We start from the raw sequence: 25,358 nt of genomic DNA on the forward strand, positions 1-25,358 counted from the left end.
ACTAAACGTTCAATGGGTCGAAGAAAATCCATCATGAGATCAACTAGCATTTGACTCTCATTCGCAAAATAAAATTTTGAGAGTGAGATGTTAAAATTATTCAGCCTTCAGTTATGAGGTTAACGCTACTCTGAAATACCCTCTTGTGCTGATGACTGATGGGAGAATCGGTGAGGCAGGGTTCATGCGTACACATGAATATAAACAGGAAACATGGCAATAATTGGTGGAAAAATATAAACACGATGCTGGAGAAACTCAGCAGGTCAAACAGGGTACTTCATGTAGCAAAGATAAAGATGCATAACCAATGTTTTGGGCTTGAGCCCTTCATTAAGGTATGAAAAAATGTAGGAAAGCACCTGAATAAAATGGTGGGGGGAGGGGCAAGGGGAGGAGTACAGGCCCAAAGGCAAGAGGTTATCAGGGAGAGAAGGCACAAGGGAAAACAAGGAGGGGGTGGGGGGAGGGGAGAAGATAGCTCTATGCATGGAGAGCTGGAGGAAACGGATAGGAGAGGGAGAATGGGGAGTGGCGTAGCAGAAACCGGAGAAGAGGGAGAATGGGGAGTGGTGTAGCAGAAACCAGAGAAGTCGATGTTAATGCTTTCCAGTTGCCCTGACAGAATATTAGGTGTTGCTCCTCTAATTTACAGGTGGCCTTGGTTTGGCAGCACATGAGGCCCTGGACAGAAATTTTGTTGCAGGAATGGGGCACAGAATTGAAATAGTTGGTCACTGGGAGATCATCATCATTGATGCAGAGAGGAGCGAAGGTGCTCAGCAAAGTGATGTCCCAGTCTGTGACCAGTCTCTCAGACATAGAGAAGACCACAACGGGAGCACTTGGATCCATTAGGTGCCCAAGTGAAGTGTTGGTTCACTTGGAAGGACTATTTGGGGTCCTGTACAGTGGTGAGGGAGGTGGTGTGTGTGCAAGTATGGCACTTCCTGCGATCACAGGGAAAGATGCCAAGGGGTGATTTGTGGGAATGGATGAGTGGACAAGGGAGTCATGGAGGGAGTGTTCTCCACAGGAGACGGAGTGGGGAGGAGAAGGGGAAGATGTGTCTGGTGGTGGGATCATGTTGTTGTTGATACAATTGAGGAGGATAATAGGCTGGAAGTGGTGGGGTGATAGCTGAAGATGAGGGAACCCGGTTCTTGTATCTAGGGGCAGAATGAGCCAGGACAGATGTGCGGGAAATGGAGGAGATGCAGGTAAGGGCTGAGTTGATGGTGGTAGAGGGGAAACCATGTCTTTTCAGAAGGAGGACATCTCAGATCAGTGGTTCTCAACCTTTTTATTTCCACTTGCTTAAGGTGGTATGTGAGTGGGAAGGGAAGGTTAAGAATCACTGCTCTAGACCCAATTGTTACTGAAATATTTTGCTTAAGTAAAATTGCCATTGGCCCATTTCTTTTGGAATAATGAAACTGTGCACATAACGAGTCAATTAGGTCCAGATAAAACAGTGGTTTTCAAACTTTTTCTTTCCATCCACTTACCACCTTAAGCAATCCTTTACTAATCACAGAACCCCTACAGCATAGGGAATACTTAAAGTGGTATGTGAGTGGAAGGAAAAATGTTGAGAACCACTGTCTCAGATGATCTGGAATGGATAACCTCATCTTCAGTGCAGATGTGACAGAGACGGAGGAATTGAGAGGAAGGAATAGAATCTTTTCAGGGAACTGGGTATGAAGAAGTAGAGTCAAGGTGATTGTGGGAGTTGGTAGGTTTGTAGAAAATGTTTGCAGAAAGTTTCCCAAGATGGAGACAGAGAGATCAAGAAAAGGGAGAATGTTGCTGGAGTTGGACCAAGTGAATTTGAGGTTGGGGTGAAAGTTAGCATTAAAGTGAACGAAGTTGAAGAGCTCATCATGGGTGCATGAGGGCTGCACCAATGTAGCCATCAATGTAGTGGAGGAAGAGTTGAGAAACCTTGCCTATGCATGCTTGCAGCATGAATTGCTCAAAAAAAAACAACAAAAATGCAGGCATAGCTGGGATCCATGTGGGTACCTTAGGCTGAATAAGTCAAAGGAGAAGATATTGAGGAGGGTGAGAACAAATTCTGCTAGGTGGAGGAGGATATTGGTGGAGAGGGACTGGATTGTTCCGACACCTGTTAACATCTAGATGAACTAAATGGACTCTTGCACTATGGTAAGGGAAGAAAACAGTCATAATGAACTGATTTTCTTTCTTTCCATAAATACAATTTTGAAATGAAAGCATCAAACATTTATCAGCTATTGTAAGTTAAAAATAGATTATGCTTGACTTGCAATCAATTTTGTGATTAGACCACGCAGCCAATTTTCACAAATAGTAATTTGGTTTCCCAATCATGAAATGAGGTTCCTGCTTCTCTTCATGTTTGACTGGAGTAAATTACTTCATTTTTTGGTGAACAATAACATCATTGACAATAAATCGCTCAGTATTGCACAAAAATGTCACCCAAGATTATGTGTTCATTTGCAATTTGGAACTTGAACCGATGCTTTGGTGAAAAATGAAATGATGAACAAGTCACAGTTGATTGTGGAACTTGAGATTTAGTAAATCTCTTAAAATTTTATATTTTTAATATGTTTGAGATATTATTGATCTTTTTGCTCAGATTTGTATTGCATTTAAAATCAATTATCTAGTAAATGTTCCAGTTCAATAATATTCTACCTTTAGAGATTAATGTTTCTTTTAACTTTGACATGCAGCATCGTAACAAGCCCTTTCGGCCCATGAGCCCGTGCCACCTGATTGACCTATAATCCCAGTATATTTTGAATGGTGGGAGGAAACTGGAGCATCCAATGGAAATCCACACAGATATGGGGAGAATGTACAAACTCCTTACAGACAACGCCAGATTCAAACCCCAGTCACTGGCACTGAAATAGTATTGTGCTAACTTATGCTATTCAGAATATAAAAATTATAGAACAATTTAATATTATCATTGAGAAATTCTGTGCATCCACTAAGCTGAATAGGGCAAAAGATCATCCTCTCAGTAAAAACAAAATCACCATAACCCCTACCCCACCATGTTGTTGAATTTTGTAGCTCAAAGTATTCCATAAGGTTCTCTTTTCACTCACCTCCAGGCCAGGAGAGGTCAGCAGCAATAAATTAGATTGGGAATCTTCACGGTGGTTCGGGTGAGCAGGTTGTCAAATCTCATCATTTGGTGGGTGCAAGGTAGATTGCAAATAGGAGACCAGCCATTGCTTTGGACTGGTACTTGGCAATGAGGGTATTAGGTTTGGTGTTGGGAGAGTGGGATCTGACTTGACATTTTCAGGCAGCTGTGAATTTCATGGTCAGGAATGGATGGAAGAGGCGTTATTGTTGAGGACCAGGATGGGGATCAGGGAAGATGGGTCCGTGATGGTGCAGTGTACAATGCGTGCTCTGGATGAGTCGTTTACTTAACCGGCAGGTGTCATGCTGTGGTGTAACCAAATGCAGGTCAAAGTTCCCATACACTACTCCAAAAGGAGGGATGCACAGGAAGTGACATAATCTCAAACAGCAAACAAGTAATATGTAAATGATGCTGAATGTTCCCAATGACATGAAATGACGGGAAATAGTTGTAATTGCTTTTTAGACTGCATCACGCTGGAATTAAACATTGTTATACGATTACATTTCTGAGGATAAATCTTTAATCTATAGTGCTATACAATCTAGATGATTAAAGTGCAAAAGTTATTACTTATTTACTGTTACATTTTCAAAAATTAATGCAAACCCACAGCAAATCAAAGACTAGCAGAAGACAGAACATTCACACATTCTGAGGTGAATTTTAAAGAGATGAAATTATAAAAATCCCAATGTAAATGCAAGTCTCAAAACATTTCAGAACCTCGCAGAATCTATTGCAACATCCAGTACACATGATCGCGTGTTTGGACTTTTCAGAATTAAACTTCCTTTCTCCAGAATAATGAACAATATATAGAAATGTGGAAACCAGTTATCCTTCACCTTCATCAGCAAGTGGGTCTTTTTTCCTCTCCTTTCAAAATTGGTGACTGCAATTATGAGTGATTCCTGTGGTCCAAATCAGTCACTCGATAGAATGGACCCCTCACGAGTCCTCCATAATTGCATATCATTTAGATAATTTCTGAACAATATTGTGAATGCACCTACATTCTGAATGTGCTAATCCATAACCAATTCCACTAACTTAACTATTTTAAATTATTATTTTTTGAGTTGATTGTTTCTTACGAGACTTCCAAAATCATAAACACTTTGTTCAGATTCTTTTACTTTATTCTTCCCACAAGATCTCAGTAGATAATTTGGCAGTTTAGCCCTGTGTTTCACTGAACAGAATTGTCAAATTCAGATAATTTTGTTCTGTGGACAAGTGTCCACTGGGAACTTGATCCAAATCATTTCACTGAGGACCATTAAATGCTTTCAGACAGAAAATAACCATATGGCTTTCACGGAATCTCTCCCGCCATTTTTTATGGCTTTAGATTTCAAAAGCTGCAAGCTTAAATCTATTGTCTTGGAGTGCATGTTTGCCATCAGCTATCAGCTTGCAGTCTCCAGAGATGCATTGCCTTGCATCTTCCTTTATATATTCCTTAATTAATTAATCCACGCTGCTATTCACTGATCCTGATTTCTTTTTTTTTTCTTTTTCACCATTTTTTTCTGTTGGACTGACATTGTAAGGAAGATTCTGCTTTAAGCAGGATTTTGCAACATATACAGCAACAAGACTTGTGCTGTAAAAATACCCCTCCCATGGGAGAGCTGCAAGTAATATTCTAAGCTCTATTTCACAGCATTCTGTTGTCCTGTGTGTCATCTTAGAAAGCATTTTCACAAATAGCAGTGTAGCTTTATTCCCTTAATAAAGTTTTCATTTTTATTATTTCTCAAAGCGATACCCTTCCTTTTGGAAAAAGAACAAACCAGTGGACAGTCCTTTGGTCTTGCTTCCACAAACTCCAGAAAAAAAAGTGACATAACACTTGACAGTTTAATTTCTTGCAATATCTACATGGTAACTTCCCATGATTCATATGCAGGGGCATTAAAACCTTCCTGCAGATCATTTTCTTGTCTTTCATCTTTGACTAAAATATTGTGTTTTTCTGTTCTTCCCACTGACAACACAAATCCACATTTCCAGCTTCCACTTCTTCATCCCTTTTCAACTTTTGTGTGACCCACCTCATGACTTATTTTCCCAGCTTGCTTTGCATCATCAGCACTCTTATATTCATTTCCCTCATCTGAATCATTAATACAGTCTGTAAATGTACAGCACCAGGAATCAGGACCAGACCTGGGTTTGAATCCCACCCTGTCTGTGAGGAGGTTGTACCTTCTCCCCCTGTCTCCCCTTGGGTTTTCTCCAAGGGCTCTGGTTTCCTCCCACCCTTCAAAAATGTACTGGGGGGTGTAGGTTAATGGGGTATAAAAATGGGTGGCGTGGACTGTTTTAGTGCTGTATGTCTAATTTTTTTTAATTAATGCTCAGGCCCAAGGATTTATTCTTCTGACTGGTTGTGACCTGGACTTCGTTTGTAAGGATCCTGATCCTTGGCCTTAAACACCCTTGTTCTCACCATCAGCAGGTTGCAAACTCTCTGACTCATCCAGGGCTTCTGGTTGGGGAACACCTGGTATGTACGCATGGGCACACAGGACTTGATGAAGTCGGTAACACCTGTTGCATATTCATTCAAGTCTATGGATAAGTTCTTGAATATGTTCAAGTCCACCGATTCAAAGCAGTCCTGCAGATACTCCTCTGGCTCCCTCAACCATTCTTTCGCCGTCTTCACCACTGCTGCTGTGGTCCTCAGTCTCTGCTTGTATGTCAGGAGTAGAAGTGCAGTCATGTGATCAGACTTGCTGAAGTGCGATCATGGTATGGCTTGTATGCATTCTTCATGGTGGTGTAGCAGTGGTCTCACATGTCTTGTAGAATCCAAAGTTCTTGGATATGTTAAAGAAATGGGTCTCAAACTCATTTAAATAAGGTATTTGCATTGAAATGTAGTGACTATAAATTTGTTAAATGCAATAGGCAATGTTCATACATGATCTCTCAGTGTACGGTGTATTGATGTGTGGTAGATATTACAAAATAGAGGAGAGTCGCATATTATGTAACAAAATGGAGAACTAACAAGGGATTGTGGGAGATGTCAGAAAATGCAGATGATGAAATAGAATTCAGCGGGTTGAGCAGCATCAATGGGAGAAAAAGAATGGTGGACATTTTGGGATAGAACCCTTCATCAAGAAACCTTCATCAATCCTTCACACCTCCCCTTACTTGTAAATGAGCAATTTCAACTGGATGCACAGGGTCAGAGAATAGGCTTTTATTCTTGCTCAGGAACAGAGATAATGTTGTCTAGTTTGCATCGAGAAGAGATCCAAATGCTATCAACTGTCCATAAGATGATAAAATGGTCCCTAATATTTGTAGCACACCTGATTGGGTCAGCATTATTGTGTTATGATCTATTGTTAACATTATTAGCTTGTAACATTGGGAAAAAAACTGGAAAAGGGGAAAATAATGGATCATTTATTTCTTTGTTCGGTGTTATTGGTTGCCTGAAACCATCAGTGATCAAATCACTGGAACTTAAAATGGACCTGGATCCTATGTGGTTCTTCAAAACCATTAATGGTTGTTCAATATTTGATGATATGATTGAGGTTTAAATGTTGACCAGCCTTTACTTTGAATAACGTTGCTGGATTTTTAATGTGGATATTTTGGACTGGGTGGTGGAGAATATCTGTCAGATCTGTAGGTGATTTAACAACTTGCAGGTGAAAGCTATAAGACTTGTACAAGGTACAGAGAGAGTAGTGAAAAGTGTGGAGAAATCATGGATGAAATTTAATGTGTAAAAAATGGCATTACATTTTGTGGAGAGTGAGAAGGTGCAGTGCAAAATGGAGAGCTAAATTCTAACAATGAGGTTCAAGAACACAAAACTCTGGGGTAGTTATATAGACTTTATTGAAAATGGTGAGGCAACAGAAAAAATGGATCAAGAAGGAAGAAGGTGGGATTCTGAGTTTTTAAATGGAGTCATTGAGCAGAAATGCAAGAAAATCATGATGAACATATATTAAACATTTGTTTGTCTTGAGTTTAATTCCTAGAGTAACACATTAGCAAAGATTTCCTGAAAAGAGATTGAAATGGTGAAGTCCAACTGGCTGGCAAAAACGAGGGTGACCTTCTGGTACAGAGATGGTTGTGATGGGATTTGATACAGATATCTAAAATCATGAAGGATCTTGACAGAGATAAACTATTCCCATAGCAATAGAGGGGAAAAAAGTTTTGGTTGGTGGTAGGATAAAAAATCAGAGCTTCTAAGCACAGAATAAAAGTAACTGGCCGAAGAACAAAATGTGAGATGAGGAAAAAGAACATAAAGACATGTTTTTTGGTACTGGACGAAGATTCAGTCACAACAATCTAAATGGAGCTTGATGGTGTGTAGCACAAAACACAGAAAGGCCATACTACAGGCTTTAATCCACTTCAAGTCTTGTACACCAATTTCAGTCTCGGTGGTTCCACGTGTGGCTGGCCCAGGAGGGGCTGGCTCAAGTCGGTTGATTGACAGCGACCAGGTGGAGTCAACCTCCCTGGTGGTCTTCCTGCAGCTACAAAGGGCACCCCCTGCAGTGGGCTTGTGGTTGTATCACCAGAGATGGGTATATGAAAAAAAACATTTGCTGGTCTAAATCGAGCTGATCGAGGCGAATTGAGTTGCTTCCGTGTGGAGTTTGTAAACACTGAATTAATAACATTTATTTTTTTTAAATCTAGACATACAGCATGTTAACAGGTTCTTTCAGCCCATGATTCCATGCTGTCCAATTATAGCCAATTAACCTGCATTGCCCACTTTGTTTTTCTTTTGTACAGTGGGAAGAAATCAGAATACACAGACGAAACCCACGCAGACACGGAAGAACACACAAACTCCTTACAAACAGCACAGGATCAAAACCCCATCCCATTTGCTGGCATTGAAACAGCCCTTAACAGGCCAAATAGATTCTGTGATATTTATTAATCTTAACTGGTACCTGTATCATCAAATAATCCACCTCTCACAATGAAAAATTTCACCCCAGATTTCAACAGGAATTTTATTTGAATTAACACATTTTGTCCGTCTTAAAGCGCTCCCAAATTACATTTACCTGCCCCTAAAATTATTGGAATATTGGACTAAATTATGCTCCAAACTCTTGGGTCAGAGTACCTTGATAAACTCATTGGAACTATGTACAGGAATTTTTCAGCCAAAAAAAAACACATTTGCGTAATCAAAAATTCAAGATAAAATTACACACATTTAAAGGTGTATTCATGCTCAATTAGAAATTCAACCCCAATTTTTCAACAGGATTTTTTTTTTAATTAGCACATTTTGTCCAATTTAAAGCTCTCCCAAATGATCTTTACCTGTGTGGTCAGCAATATTTTCAACCTTGCTGGTCTAAAAGCCAATTACGAGATAACACACCTTGTGTCCTCCGAACCTGTATTAAAGCACAGACATTCACTGAGATCTGTGACTCTTTTTTTTACGAGCTCACAAATGTTCCTGGACAGCTTTGACTTTGCAAGACAAGGTCAAGGTCATTCTCAGTTTCCCTGCCTCAGGATCATTCCGGGCCACTGCTTGTTGACAGTCTTTGTAACATCTACAGCTGCTCACCAACGCAATAGTAGGTCTGCTCAAATTCCATATCCAAGTGCTTCATTTGCTTTCCTTTCAGCACACAAGCAGACAGACCAAGCACAGGGGCTTTGTATTCTTGTAGGCTTCACTACTACAGATAGCTTGTCATCTATACTCAGGTATGAAAAATGATTTTGTGGCCCAACTTTATCAAATATTCGTCTGATTTCGGCTGGAGCAATAGATGCAGTTCTTGTCACTAGCTGAAAGACGTGATGGTGTTGGAAGGGGTGCACGGGAGATTCAGCAGGGTGTTGTTTGGTGTAGAGCATTTCCTTTAAGAAGGGAGACTGAAGAGCCAAAATATGTTTCACCTGAAAATCATAGGAATAAAAGGGGTCATGAAGGAAACTGTGGTGAACTTTTCTCCTTAACTCAGAAGAATAAAGCTCAAGAGGGCAAGGAGTAAGAGATTTCGACGGGACCTTTTTTCATCCGGAGAGCAGTGAGACCCTGTGATGCATGCTGGAGAGAATTATGGAAGCTGAGTTGTTGAAGAAGTGTCTAGACAAGCATGTAATCTGCCTGCAAATGGTCAAATGCCATGGTGTCTACCGATCAGTGCAGACACGGTGGGCAGAATGGCCTCTTTTCCTGCTGTATGACTCTATATCTCCATGAAGATTGTTCTGAATAACATGATGGTGAGAGGGAGATTAACCAATAAAATGTGGTAAAAGCTATTTCAAGATCTCTGTGACTCAGTTTCCTGTATTTTTGTTACATAGCTTTGTCCTCAAATATACTAGCAACTGACATTGCGCTCATTTTTGGACTGAAACCGAATTTTGGAAGGGGACAAGGTGCTTTGCTCCACCGACCAAGGATCTGGGCATAAATTTTCTCTGAATCGTCTATGGAGAAAACACTGAACAATAGTACTGAGAGAATAGCAAACATAATTGCCCAGATATTGCAGTCAGCAGAAACTGACAGAGCTTATCACCAGTCTTGATAATAAAATGCCTCTGCTTCCACTTAGTAATGTTTCCCAGTGTCAACTTGGACAGAGTGCTGGGAGATAGTCCCACGGCTTGCCTTTTGGCACTATTATTCTTTCTTTAATTGTGTTTTGTGTTTCAACTCTACAAAGGTAATTTGATTTGACAGCTTTTGAGGATGATTATTTAAAGATTGCAAATTATAACAATGCATGTCAACAAAATCAAAAATAACAATATAAGCAACAATACATCGGTCTATTTACCGCCATTTATCTTTGTCACCATATGTCTATTTCATCCATGCTCACCGAATACTTGTCACTATAAAGCAGGCCGCAAGTAGTTGTTGATACCGTTAAAATGAGTGGATGTGTGACTGACTAGGACACACAGATTATGATCCCAATCAGTCACTGAGCCTGGTCATTTTAATGCAGAAACCAAGTAGTTTGTTTAAAAGGAAATTGAAAGAGACTGCTTAGACAAATTTCAAAGTAACATTTTGGAGGAGTTGTATGCTGACTTGTTTATGATCATTTTCAACCAGCAAGATCATACTTACATTTTCAAGCCTGATATTATATATTTTTAAATTTTAAAGCACTTAATAAAATAATCAACGTAGAATTTCAGCAAGGGAAGGAAAACAGGTTGCAATAATTGTTAAAACGCAAAAAAAAAATGCTGGAGGTACTCAGCAGTGTCAATAAGAAGTAAAGAGAACCAATGCTTCGGGTATGAGCCTTGAAGAAGGGCTCAGGCCCGAGACATTGGTTATATATCTTTACCTCTGATGGATGCTGCAAAATCTTGAGTTCCTCCGGTATTTTTGTTTTCTTTTAACTACAATGACCGCATCTGCAGCCCTTTCATGTTTCACTGCAATAATACTCTTCTATCGTGCATCTGAAATAAGGCTGTTAATTTTGACTCAGCTCTCTTGTCCAAATGAAGCTATAGGCTCTTGGACCCATGTCAATGTAGTTCTCTCATGTTTAAGGTATGTGAGAAAATATATGAGATATCCATGTGTTCATGAGAGTCATTTACGATTAAGAATGAATGCCAGAAGAAATTGTATGGGGAATAAAGTCCATTGAAGTCATATATTTCCATTCAAACACTGCACTTTGAAAATATCCACTAAAACATAAAAGTATCTTTTGAATCAACTATTTTGCAGTGGCATCAGATTTTGTAGTCTACTTCATTAACTTTTCTATTTTGTTGGTACATGCTTTTTTTTCTGTATTGTTATTAAATCTAATAATCAAGCTAATAAAACAAAAGAAATTTACATTATATTGAAACCATATATCTTTAATATGAGTAAAGCTTGCCATTAAAGGTTTTTCACTACAGAATCAATTTTCACTTGTAATAAATGATTGAAACTGGAATCATACTCCCATAGCCAGGAGAGAGTGCTGCACATGCATCCTGCTTCCAAGTCTCGAGAATATGGTTCTGTCTCAGAAGAATAAATAACTCAAGTGTCCAACCAAGATTTTCTCACACATTCACAGTAGACAAGATCTGAGCTATTGAATGGTGTACACAGACCAGATTCAGATTCAATGGGGTGAATATTAAAACCTGTCCAACATTACTCGGACGTGCAATGTTATGAATCCTGACCAAGAGCATCTCATGTTGCTCTCGTCCAGGGTGAAAGCATTTAATTTGAGCCAGGAGCGACTTTGTATGTGTTATTGTGACCACCCAAGTGTTTTTAAGTGATAAAAGCAGGACAAAGTCAACAAATAAAAACTCATTGCTGAAAATATTATAGTTTGAGAGAAAAGTATAGCCTGTAATTTTCTGATGACTTGCCGTTCACAGGAATAACTTCTGAATGCTGCCACCTTATTTAATTGGATTGTATTCACTTTTTTTTTGATAAGCTTCAGTTTCCACACGATGGACTGACAGAGGCAAAACTGACTCATAGAATGTCAAAGTCATTATGAGACTTATTTATAGTGTTTCGAACATATTTATAAACAGTGTATATAGCAGGTGGGTTAATGGACATTTCACCCACCTCTAGGCTGACAAAGCTATTTACAGATATGTTAGAGAAGAACAGACCCCAAAACCCAGCATTTGCTGTTCAATGAGGTACCCCCAATGAGGGGCTTTGAGTGACGCACTTCACTTCTAGGGCAATAAGGGTCAGTGGCATAAACCACTAGAAAATAAGTATTGTCCAGATATATTCCTCGCTCCTGCCCGTTCCCCTCATGAACGACTTCAAATCAGCGTTCAGAAAGGAGGCAACCCTCAACGAGTGGATTTAAATAGCGACACGTGATAACGGGAGAAAGGGGGGGGGGGGGGGTGCGATGAAGAAATTCAAGGTGTCCCTGCTCGGAGCGAGAGAACGACGAAGTAAGGGTTAAGGTCGCCGCTGCCCCTGGCGTGGCAGCCACACGAATAGCTGCGGCTGAGTGGTCGCCGGGCAGTGAGAGTGAATGCCCGATGCCAAAGATTTCCTCGCTGGCCGTCTTCATTGCGCTGTCTGGGGGAATGAAAGGTTTTGATTTTTGCTGGTTCCACTTTGCTCTAAGGGTGACTTGTGCCTGTGTAACAAATTGGGGCTTTTTTTTTAAAGATGTACAAGCCCAGGGGATGATTGACTTTGGTGGTGGTGGGGGGGTTACCTGCTGCCCAAAGCGCTCCAACTCCAGAGTGTTGCTGAGTGAGGGAGGGAGGCGTCTCTTTCCAGTGACGACGCTGGAAAGGGAAGGACTTGGTAGCGCTGCTGAGGCAGTGAGCGAGAAGCGAAGCAGCCGCGTCCAACTGCTTCTTGTCATCTCTCTCTCTCTCTGAACACTTTTTTTTTGGCTCGCACTGCATTGCATTTACAGCAGCTTGGGTTTCTTTTTTTTTCTCTCCAAGCAAAACCTCGTCTTTATTTTTCCTGCCTCTTGGGCCGGTTTGACAGGCGAACCAAGCCGAACACTTGGACACAGTTTGGATACAGTCAGGCGGATCGATTTTTTGGGGGGAACAGATTTGTTGGATTTCCACCCCCCCCCCCTTTTTTTCTCTCCCCCTCCTCTGCTCGCTTGGAGTTTTGCCTGTACCTGGTTGCCGTTTGTGGAAGTGTTTTTATTCTCGTCCTCCCCCCCCCCCCCCTCCCCTCCCCAAGCTTGAGTGCGCTTGTGTTGGAGGCTCGCTCGGCACGGACTCTCGATGCGGCTGTGTGTGGTGCTCTCTGCGGCCAGGATGGCCCCTGGACCCGGCACTCCACTGAAGGGCGTCCACCCCGGCAGGTGGCTCATGTTACTCGCGCTCAGGTTACTTTTCCTTGTGCCTGCAGGAGAGCCGGTCGGGCGCAGTGAAAGCAACGTCCCCAAAGCAATGGACAACGTGACGGTGAGGCAAGGCGACAACGCCGTACTCAGGTAGGAGATCACTCCGAGCCTTGCATTGGCGACCACGGGCATGGAAAGTTTGACAGCTTGTCACTGCAGATGCTTGCATCGAAAGTGAACAGGCGAGGTATATTGGATGTCCTGCCGTCTATTTGCTGGATTAGTCGGGTTTACTGATCCTTCCCGACAGGGAAGGAAGGGATCATCTCTCCGCAAGTCGGAGAGATCCCTGCCAGGATTGAGGCGCCGCTCTTAAAGACATAAGAATAGGCATCCTTAAAGAACTGGTGTTTTGCTCACTTTCTCTTTCAGCTCCTGCCTGCGATGGCCACTGTTTTATTTTGATGTTGCTGGTATTAATTAGTTCTCCGCGGTGTGTCTGTGTCAGGGCCAGATTGTTTGCACTTTTGGCATGTTCTTGGACCGTGGCTCTGCGTGGTCTCCCACCTGATTTGATGCATAGGGATGGTCTGAAGTTTCTTGGAGGGTTGACAGTGGGCGGGTGAGGACCCCCATCCCACCCCACGGCAAGTTCATTGAAAGAGGAACGACGAGTTATTTCTGGAGCGAAAACCATTCATTTTGTGATTTGCAGTTGTTTGTTTTTTCTGATCAAGAGCTGTTTTTACTGTTATAAATTCAAACTGTTATTACATGATTTGTTCATCAGTCAGCTGTTAAGGTATTTGGGGGAGGGGGGTGTGGTGGGGAAGCCCTTCAAAGTAAAGCAAAAAAAAACTGTAGTTGTCAGAAAATGTTTGGAGACCCACTGTTGTGGGCAATGGTATCAATAGGCCAATTGGTGTATATTGTACTGTGCCGCCTTCGTGAGGAGCACTCCCTCTGCTCACTGGTATTGATTTTATTAATGCAATCTTTCTCGGAGCAGAGCCATATTGACAGAGAGATACCCTTCGCATGGTGGTACATCTGGAAGATGGTTATTCTTCATGTGATGTGGCCTGTAGAAGTGACAGCTTAATGTTAATGTTATTAATGTATCGGCTTGAGGATTTCCATGTGAGCTGAGACAAAAATTTGAAGCTAGCAATTTTAAGTAGCTTTGCTTATTCTGTTTTCAATAGTCCGTCACCAGATTATACATGGTGACAAACTTGGAATTTGTATTCCGACAACACTGATGATTAAACATTTAATTTGCCTTTCAAATTGCCGCTGCAAGAAATTTGTGATGATGTGGTTAATATTTATTGATCATTGAGGATTTCTTTTGGCTGATAGAGGCTCTGCGTGGAAATTACTGGTATATTTTGTGGGTTTTTTTTGCTTCTAAATAACAGAATTACTCCTGAAGCATGCAATAATTATTGATCATATCTAGATTTGCAGGGAGTAATATAAGCTAATTTGGCCATTTTGAATGTGTTCCTTTTGCTCCAGTAAAGATATAACTTGTATGGAGAAAAACTTCACTGAAATTACATCTGTGATCAACTCAACAATTATACTTAAGCAGGAAATAACACTACATGGGATCATCTTTGGCTTTGATAATAATTTTAACACTGGTAATTTTGCTTTCTTAAAGAGTGTATAAAAAAAAAAGAATTAAAAGTTGCTCCCACTTTTTGCATTTATTAGAACAAGAAAGAGGAACACAAGTAGGCCATCCCAACCTGCTCTGCAACTCATTCAGATCATGGTGCTATGGCTGTGAACTTTGATCTAGCAACATGCATTTTTCCCCATAATGCCTAATTCCCCTACTGTGCAACAACTTATTTCACTGGGCCTTAAGTATATTCCATAAAGCAGCCTCAACTGCATCCTTGAGGACAGAATCCCACAGATTGTCTGGGGAAAAACAGTTCCTCCCCATCTCCATCCTTAGTCTACTCCCCTGCATCTTGAGCCTTTCTCACTGCCAGTGGAAACCACTTTCCTGCCTCCATCTTACTTATCCTTTTCATAATTGTGTATGTTTCTATAAGATCTCCTCTCATTCTCCTGAACTTCAGCAAATCTGGTCCCTGGAATCTCAGTTCAGGAACTGAATTGCAGAGAACTAATGGGCACTTCTAGATATGTAGGATACCCATTCAAGAATTCTTTGAACAGCTCTGAGGTGTTTCAAATTTTTGAGTTGTTCTGGTCACCAAACATTCCTCGGCACCTCCCAGCAGAACTTTTCAACTAATTATTTCTCATCATTGAGTACTATCTTGTAATTTCAGAACAATGGATCAATAATGTCATAACAAGGGTGCCAAAAAATCTAATTAATTATGAAAGAGTTGATTGGCAGAGATGAACTAACTGCAAATTACCAACTACAAGTTGCTCTCTTTCCAAAATATCTGTGATTTGGTTACTGCATTGCTTGATGAAGTGCCTTTTTTTCCCGTATGAGTAATGCAAATTAGAAAATGGTAATAAATACAAAAAAACTGCAGCAATGTTTCGGGTCTGAACCCTTCAAGGTACGTGACCCTTGATGCAGGGCTCAGAACCAAAAATTGGACGTGTATCTTTGCCCCCTTTGGATGCTGTGGAACCTGCTGAGTTTCTCAGGCAGTTTTGGGTTTATACTACAAACAAAATGTCTGAAGACTTTCTCGTTTTACTCTGAAAACAATAACAATGTTTGCAATTGAATAGTTATACCTGAACTGAAGGTTTACATGTATCTTTGTTCAGTCAAGTTGCTGAACCAATTTCAATTGGGGAAATATTAATATACCTGTATCTTCACATGGTTATAAGCATTCACAGTGACATTCTCTAGGCATTCAAAGGCTTGAGTTTTAACCTCATTTGGCTCAAAACAATTGTCCACTAACCACAACCCAATCAAACTGAGCAGCGGAAGATTACCTTGATGGGTGTTTCCATTATTGAGACTAAGATGCTAAATCCTAATATATTGAGTGCACTATACCAGATATTTTGCAGCAGTGTGATTTTTGTTTTAAGAATGACATTGCATGAATATCAATTGTCTAGTGTGAATTTTTTTTTAAACAAAATGTTTGAGTCCTGAGGTAAAGCTTGTTGTTTCAGCACATCTTCCTTGGTCAGTGAACTTTCATTAATTCTTGAATAGGCCACATATGAAGAAGCACAATTAATTCCTCTATTCCATTTATTTTGCTGGAATTATCACCTTAAGATGGGTGATCACGAAGCTCTATCATTGGTGAATGATGTGGATGGACTGCACTGACGTTTCCACTTGAGCAAGTTTCACAATTCAAACATGATCCATAACTTTTATTCCTTGCCTTCCATTAGTTCACTGGTTGAATTTGGAAAGAAAATTCCCCACTTGGAATGCCAACGAAGTTTTCCACTTTGTAGTGGTAAAATCCTGGACTGTCCTTATCTTCCCCCCCCCCCCAAATTAAGTCTTTCAACAGAGTTGCAATCTTACTGAATTTGAACTCCGTCTTTAGTTTCAGGAATGGTTCAACTGAGACGGATCTTCAGAATACATGACCTTCAATATAATACAATACCCAACATACTGTCCATTTCAAATAGCAGCTAAATGTTCATGGAATGGCACTTTTTAAAAATTTTCACATGTAGACTATCAATAGAATCATTCTGTGGTTGATAAATGTTCTTGAATGTTCATTGTGATTAATTCGCAAACAATATTTATTTCACACCATTGGATATAACTATGGAATTGGTAAATACTGTCTTGGTTTATTTTAGGGATTTGAGAAGAAATATTTAAAAAGATTAATCATAATTTTGCTGAGACAATATTATTGCCATTAGTTGGCTTGCCATTCGAAATGTAAATCAGTGTACATACATTGGGGAGCGATCTCAAACTGACAAGCTACAAATGCTGAAAATCTGAAGAAAAATAGTTGGGAACTTCTGACCTGAACGATTAATTATTCCTCTTTCCACAGCTGTTGCCTCGACTGCTAAGTGCTTCTACTGTTTTCAGTTTTTTTTTTGTAATGGTGAATTAAGTAGGGAAGGTGATAATTTTAATAAGATCCAAAAACAATGATATAGAAGTTGGTAACCTTTCCATCCAAGGAACATAAAATTGGTGCATCAAGTGGGGCACCACAGAGGAACAGTCCGGAGAATTGCTGCCTCATTGCTCCTTCATTTTTGCTCCATCCTGACAGCTGGTTCTGTCTGTCTAGATCAGGGTTTCCCAACACTTTTCTTTCCACTCCCATACCACCTTAAGTGATTCCTCTGGCATAGGAATTACTTAGTGGGTGTGGGGGAGGGGGGGGGGGCACAGTTTGGGAAACTCTGGTCTCGAGTTTTCACCACCTTCCTGTACCCACATGGGTTTCCTCCCAGTATTCTGGCCTCCTCATCCCAAAAGTATGTGGGTGGATCATTAAATTGCCCTCTAGGAAGTGTGCCTTTGTAAGTTGATGAATGGTACAATCTGGAAATGTGCAGAAGACAGAATGGGTAAGATGAGTGGAAAATGGGGATGGTCAGCACAGATTCCATGGGCTGAAGGGTCTGTTTCTGTTCTGTATCTCTTCCATAACTAGCTCTAAATTTATGATATTGCTGACTTGGTTATAATCTAACTACCAAATCTACAGAAAGGAGGTACAGCCTCATTATATCCTGAACAAACTGAGTGGGCAGAAATGTAAAATCTAACTAAATGGAGCATTTCAGTTAATTGAGTAATTTGTAATAAATGGCTGACATCAGTCATTTTGACCACAGAACTAACAGATTGTTGTAAACCCCCAGCTGCTTCAATAGTTTGTCAGCAAATTGAGACCATTCTCCTTCAGCTGCAAGTGATTTTAGACCTGCAGCAACACAGCTACTGCAATTGTCCTCTGAAATGTTTTCGTCAACCATGGTGTCCTTTGGGAATGGAAATTAAATGCTGATGTTTCCTGCATCCATAGTCTGTGATCAGTTGAAGGGAAAAAAAATCTTTTTAAAAAAAATCATGAACCTCACATCGGTTGATAATTTTACTGTCTTCTGTCCACTGAAACTGAATAAATGCCTCTTGTGTTTTCAAGTTACATTTACACCGGAATACTCTGGATGCTATGAGCTTTTAATCTGTTCGAACAAATCAGAGAGAAGTGTTCCAGATGCCTTCTTTCTGTGATGGTGAATAATTCACAAGAAGCAGGGCCCTTAAAGTTGGCAACAACATTTTGCAAAGCAGTCAAGAAACATGAAATGTATTTAACGACCCAGAGTTTGTGACAACCATAAGGCTGTCTGTTCTACTGGCTATACTGGAAAAAGTGTGACCTCTGAGAAGGGCACAATACTCTGATATATTACTGGGAACACATTGTCATTACATTCCAGATTGTACAGTGAAACTGTTGTTATTTATCTGTAGCAGATTCTTGATTTATATCTGTGGCTTGCTACATGATTTCAAGCAAATCACATTATTTTCCATCTTTTGGAAGACTAATTTCGTTGCCTTTTTATTTTTGAATCGTGATTTATACATAAGATATTAAAGCTATTTCATGGAAGATTGGTACAGATAATGTTCTGGTGTTGACCTGCTGATATGAAAATACTGTATATACTTGTGTAAAAAGTCAATCTCATGTAAAACCAACCCCCTATTTTTGGTTTAAATTTAAAAAAATCTGAATTTTTTCTATGTATCTCCTGTAAAAGTTGACCCTAGTCCAATGGTTCTCAACCTTTTTCTTTCCACTCACATACTAATTTAAGTAATCCCCATGCCATAAATGCTCTGTGATTATTAAGGGATTGCATGTGAGTGGGAAGGGAAGATTGAGAACCACTGCTCTACTCCCAATTGTTGCTGAAACATTTTGCTTGAGAATAATTGTCCTTGGCCCATTTCCTTTGGAGTTCTGAAACCATGCACATAACAAGTCAATTAGGTATGATTAAAACCATGGTTTTCAAACTTTTTCACTCACATACCACCTTAAGCAATCCCTTACTAATCACAGAGCACTTGTGGGAAAGGGATTACTTCAAGTGGTATGTGAATGGAAAGAAAAAGGTTGAGAACCACTGCCTTAGTCTCTCACCTCAGATGCTCACAGGCCGGAGCTCCCGACACCTCAGTCACAAAATCGTCCTTCTGCAATGGCAGGCCAGTGTTCCTGACATTTCTGTTGTGAATGATCACCTCTGTTCAAGCCGCCCACTGACCAGACCTCCCGACACCTTTGATGCGGATATCCCACCTGGCCCTGGCCATGCACAGATCTGCGCGTGCACACAACACTTCCAATGCAGATACCCTCCTAGATCCTGACCACCCCTCTCCAGCATCCACGCTGACTCTTTCGCCAATTCCCATTCTATCCTTGGCCTCAAAAAGCCTGACATCTTGTCCACTGCTGGATCCCACAGGCTCAATTTCCACCAACCACTACTCTTTACCCTTCCCTCTCCCCTCACACCTCACCCATCCTTTACTTTGAGCTCTCTTTCTTCTTTCCCCCCCCCAACCCCCACCCCCACCCCCCAAAAATCCTTTGTGTTCTTACTTGTTTTACTCTTGTGGCTTTTGTTACTTGATAGGATGTATGCATTGTTGCACAGATCCTGTATTATTGGTTCATTGGTTTTATCCTTCATTCATTTGGAGATCATTTAGACTTCTGCTACTCTTACGACATTTTGGATTCTCATGTGATTTCAGCCACTCAAAAGTCGAATTCATAAATTTAAAATAAAAAATGGTTGAGAAAATTTGAGTTTTACGCAAGTATTAACTTTTTGAGATGGTCTCTGGTAGGTTTGAAGATTTCATTGCGAACAAGATCAACACTATATACATTTGTGAAAATCAAAAATATTCCAGAGAACTAACATTTATTGTCTGTAACAGTTTTCAATCATCCAAATGTTCATTAATGATTTTGCATTCTGGTGAATTGTGCATGCGTTGTTCATGAGTAACATTAACATAAAATGGTGGATTTGTTTGCTAACCTTTATTTTTGAGATGTCAATTAAAAGGCCATGTTCTTTGAGTGAGTCACTTAAATAGAGCACTTTTTGGATTTGGTTTTGCAAAGTGAAGTAAGTGGCTTGATTGGTAGCACGCTGGTCCACCATTGACAAAGCAGAGCTCTAATTAACCACATTGAGTAAACAAATTGACTTTTCTGTTGTACACTTGCAGAGTCGCTGAAAATTTGTTTTTCTTAGTCTTCCACTCACTTTCCCCCTCCCCACACGTGTTGGAAGACTTGTGCAAATTTGAGGATGCAATCAATCATTATAATTTTCAGAAGGAAATTCAGGATTCAATCTTGTCGTGTTGGTTTTAAAGCAATTGAGTGAAAGTTAATTACCTATCGCCCTGCACTTGCATGGTCTATGGATGCCAAGAGCATTTTAAAGTTCAAACTTTACAAATAGTGCCTTGTTACTGCCTGGCATCTGAGAACACTTGGATAGTTAAATTCAAATCTACTAGGTATAAAATGCTTGGGTTTTATAGATGGCTTTAGTTGTACCCAACAGCAATTTTCATGTTTTTGAAGCAATGTCCACATTTGAGAGTTTTTTTTGCCACTGAGATCAACTGGCTCAGTGAATAGCAGTTTTGAAGTGTATGTATAGGTGAAAATGGTTTGGAACAGGATTGAGGAGATTTTTAAAGCAGTAAATTGTAATATCACTCATTTTATAAATTTAGTGGTTTCAAACTTCAAGATAATTTTATTTTCCTTGGTGATTTTCAACATTGGCAACTAAGCTCTTTGCGGGTAAAGAGCATGGGTACAAAAGATGTCAAAGCAGAAAATAGGGGATAAGAAGGTGACTTCCATTTATGTTGGGTTGGGTGGCATTCCTCAAAAAATAATTTCCCACAAAATTGCATCATTGGTGCATGCGTCAAAAAGCAACAGTTGGGGGGGGGGGGGGAATTCCTATTTCTGCTGAGTTGCTTGGTTCTTTTTTCATACTAATTCAGTGAGAGTGAATTTCCATTTGTCAATTTTTTGGGGAGTGATTTGTGAATCATTTGTGATTGCCCAAATAGTCTTATATCATGGGTTCACTTGTAGATGCTTAGATTTATTTAAATGAAATATTGAATGAATTGGTATATGATATTCTCACCCATTTCAATAGGTTGTTGTTGAGGCAAAAATGTCTTGAACAATTTAACAGAAGAGGTATATATATAGACTCCAAATTTTATATATATATATATATATATACACAATTGTATAATAACTACATTATTTGTCACTCTGGGGAGACTCTCTTTTGCTTCTCTTTGTCTGACTGTCGGAAATGTAAGAGGCGCTTAAGCAATTTCTGCAGGTGGTGAATCTGTCTGCCTTGCAGAAAGCAAAAAGGAATTTCATGTAATAGGACACTGTTTTATTACTAAGACAATAAATTGAATCTTGAATTTATTATATGATAATGTATTTTTTTTTATTTAATGGATCTTTTGTGTTTTTTTTCTTATCCATTGTCAGTATTTGAAAACAAAAGGAATAATGTTATCTAATTGTGAGTTCTGTTTAGTTTTTATTCTGAACTCTTGTGACTGGATCGCAATTGTTGTCATCATCTGCCAATCTTGATTTGTATTTCCAATTGCATTCATCTTCCTTCTCTCAGACACCTTGTCTCAGCCAACTGCCCACTCTGGATCTTTTTATTTCCAATTACCATCTCGTCTCCGCGGCCAGTTCCACGACCAGGATTCTTCAACCCCCACTGAAGACTTCTGCTTTAAGCCTTCCTCCTTGTCACTTGTTGCTCTGGATCTTTTTGTGTCACCAGGTTCAGGCGACTGCCTGCATTTTGCTCATGCCATGATAAAGGCCTCAAGCCTGAAATGTTGGTCATGAAATACACAATTTGACCTGCTGAGTTTCTCCAGCATTGTTTTTACTTCGATCACCATGGCTGCAGACGTTTGTGATCTACATTTCCCATTCTTGAGCCAGCTATGCCATAACACACAGGTGGGCATATTTTTATTTATTTTTATTTCTAACAAGGTAGAAGCAAATTCTGGGCATTTAAACCTGAGCTGCACAATTGCATCCAAATTAACGTACAACCTTATGTTTGAAAGGGTGGGAGGAAACCATGCAGGCTCAGGGAGAATGTGTACACTCCTTTCAGACAGTGCTGGATTTGAATCTGAATACTTATTTGAGTTGTTTGCTTGGTATTCCACCTGCCATCCTTGCTCTCAAGACTGTGCACCCAAGAGAGAAGACTTCTTGGTGAAACAATTTGATGATCCAGAATGGAATTCTATGGTGTCACCAAAGTTTCTGCATTTCTTTGTCTTGACAATATGAGCAGGGGCTTCAATAACATATTTCTTACATTTTGAATTATTTACACTGCTTTTGAGGCTGACTATTTCTCACTCTTCTCCAAAATCCAATTCCCCAAGTTGGATTGATGCGTTTCTCAGTAATGTTGAGAAGAATCCCTAGTGAGAACATTCAGAGCATTGCAATGCAAGATTATTAATAATACAGTGAGTGTTTGTTATAAACAGCACAATTTTGATTGGTTCAAACACAAATGCTCACAACATTCATGATGTTTAGTGGTGTGCACTTATGAAGTGCTTTATTCAAATTGATGCCTTATTTTAAACAGACCATAATCAGTCCTAATTTTGTCAACCTTCACTTACAATAGCAATTGCACAAAGTCCATGGATGTGTCAGTAAGTTTGTTTTCCCCATGATTTTCTACTCTCCTATACCATAGCTATGAGTCACACCTTCTGCCCTCTATTCCACTTCACCTGCTGACCCACCCAATTTCCCTGCCAGCTCCCTTTTTTTTTTGTTGCTCACCATCCTCTCACTCTTGTTCCTCAAATCTTTCAAATACCTTTGTTGCACTTACCTCAACAACAACCAGCACATATTTATCAAGTTTGGACTCAACTGTCCTACCTCCAAATTCTTTATACTTTAAAGGCCTATAAACTTTCAAACACCAAACTGTCTTAGAGACTGAAATAGCTCAAAAGAAAATCTTGTCTTCCAAATCAATAATGTGATATCCCTTCTCTGCACCCTCAAATACCTGCATGTCATGACATGGTTTATTTGTTATCTCATTCATCTAGCATCACATGATGTCTGCTCTTTCCCAAATTCCGGAATCTCAAATGACCTCCATTAAAGGTTCCACCACAGATTATATGCTTGGGGCCCAAGTTTTGAAATTCCAACTTTGTGTTTTCTCTACTTCATGAAACCTCTTGAACCATTGACTGAGATTTTGATCATGTCCTGTTGTGGCTGGTGAGAAATTTTGGCAGATCATGATTCAGTGAAGCAAACACTGGAAGACGTGGAACATTTCTTCAAAGACAAAATTAAAATTGATGGTTCAGGATTTAGTTAATTTATTCAGTGTAATTAATAATAGTGTCCCAAAATGTTAACACTTGATGGATTTTGATCGGATAGTGTGGTTAATACAGTTAAGGAAAAGTGGAACATTGCATATACTAATGCTGCAAATTTCTTGGTCATTAACCACAATTACCATCAGTTCCTCCTTATCACACTAAAAACAATTTTTTGCATTTCATAAACAAAAGACAAGTTGGTTATTTGACCCATTGTGCCTGTGGTGATTCTCAAACCACACCCCATCAATCCTACTCTCTCACTTATTGCTAAATCATGTGCATCTGATTGTCTATTTCCTACTCGTTAACTATCCCCCTCCTGTTCTACCATTTCCATCCACGCTGGTTATTTTACAATCACTGATTAACATAGTAACTTGGATGCCCTTGGGGTATGAGAGGGCACCATGGCACCCAGGGGAGATGCATGTGATCATGGAGAGAACACACATGATCCTCACAGACAGCTCCTGAAACCATAAAGAACCTTGAGGCAGTTGTACTAACTGCTGTGCAGTTGAGCTGTTCAGGGGGAAAAAATGGATTATCCTATTGCATCCAAAATATTAGTATTCAGGTGTAATATTTACTCAATTTGCACAAATAATACAGATTTATAATGATCATTTCCTTTGATTCTTGCAATTTACAGTCAATAACAATCAAGTTGGTGCATATTTAATATCTTGTAATTATAAAAATGATTCACCTGGGGCTCAGTTGGTGGCACTTGCTACTGAGTCAGAAGCTTCCGAGGAGCTTGTTACAAGTGACACATTTCTGAGGAGATGTTGATCTGTTCCCACTGCTCTGTCAGCTGGATGTAAAACAAAATCTCATAAACTATTTCAAACCAGACTGGTGGTGTTCCCTACCCTGCAAATCATTTACCATTATTATGTTTTGTGTTTGAATGCAAATTGGTTGCCACACTTTGCATCATAATAATTACAGATTAACTAGCTTTGAAATGCTTGGGGATATCCTGTGTGGCTCACAAAAGGTGGAATATAACTGCAGGTCTTTTCACTGTGCAGCAAAGCCCTGGGTATCCAGGACCAATAGGATTGGTAGTTGCCAGATGAGCAAGTTTTCCGGTTGCTTAATGGAGAACTAACAGTGAGGTGTGCCAATTTTAAACTTATTTTTACCCATTGAGTTTCCATTATTTTTTTTTGTCAGTTGCTTGAAGTTGCAGCTTGCTTGAATTCCAGATGATAAGGAATTTACTGTAATATTTCAATCAAAGACTTGCTTCCTACACAGCCACAAAAGGAATGAACTTCTCTTTTCTATTAAATAAAACAAGTCAGTTTTATATTAGAAGGTTTTTGTAAAAAATTTATTGAAAGAAGAACGATAGTTAATAACTGATTATTAATGCATGAGTTTGTGGAAAGAGCCATTCTGTATCATTCTAACTGTTGTCCACATATTCTCTCCATATTAAGATGGCAGTTTTATGCCATTATTGATACATTTATAATGATGATAAGTAGCAGTATGGCCATAAAATGCCATTATTACATAACCGTATAATGAACAACATGTTATTTCGCAAAGTTAGTTCAGTTCTAATACCTCATTAACCTTTAAGTATAATTTCGAGAATTAGCAGTTGTAGTTATGTGAGCCCACCACCATTTTATTTTTGCCGTAGTTCTCTAGCAGGTGGCAATTAATGTGAACAATAAATTTTCTTTCATCTTTTCAATGAAGCTTTGTGACTTTTCCAGTGGTGCCTCAGCCTAAATGACTCGGGAAACATTGATGTGGTTTGAAAACATGCCCGAATCAATGCTGGTTCATTTGCTGCAGCATATGTTTTTAAATAAAACCTTTGCATGAAGGCAGGTATATCTAAAAGAAAATTCCCTACATGAGATATTTTATA

At 39.7% G+C, this 25,358-nt stretch overlaps 1 protein-coding gene across 8 annotated transcripts in view; it reads left to right on the forward strand.

Moving 5' to 3' along the window:
• The first annotated feature begins 12,529 nt into the window (after positions 1-12,529).
• Positions 12,530-25,358, forward strand: part of opcml (opioid binding protein/cell adhesion molecule-like) — a 1,099,456-nt gene continuing 1,086,627 nt past the window's right edge. For 4 of the 8 annotated variants that reach the window (XM_069894518.1, XM_069894519.1, XM_069894522.1 and 1 more), the window contains exon 1: positions 12,532-13,140. In XM_069894518.1, coding sequence (XP_069750619.1) covers positions 12,929-13,140 — 212 coding nt within the window. In that variant the 5' untranslated portion in view covers positions 12,532-12,928. Of the gene's footprint in view, positions 13,141-25,358 lie in introns of all 8 variants that reach the window. The other 4 variants (XM_069894520.1, XM_069894526.1, XM_069894524.1 and 1 more) reach the window with 3 other exon arrangements.

This window comes from Narcine bancroftii, chromosome 8, assembly GCF_036971445.1.
Source record: "Narcine bancroftii isolate sNarBan1 chromosome 8, sNarBan1.hap1, whole genome shotgun sequence".
In the NCBI taxonomy this organism is placed as follows: Eukaryota; Metazoa; Chordata; class Chondrichthyes; order Torpediniformes; family Narcinidae; genus Narcine; species Narcine bancroftii.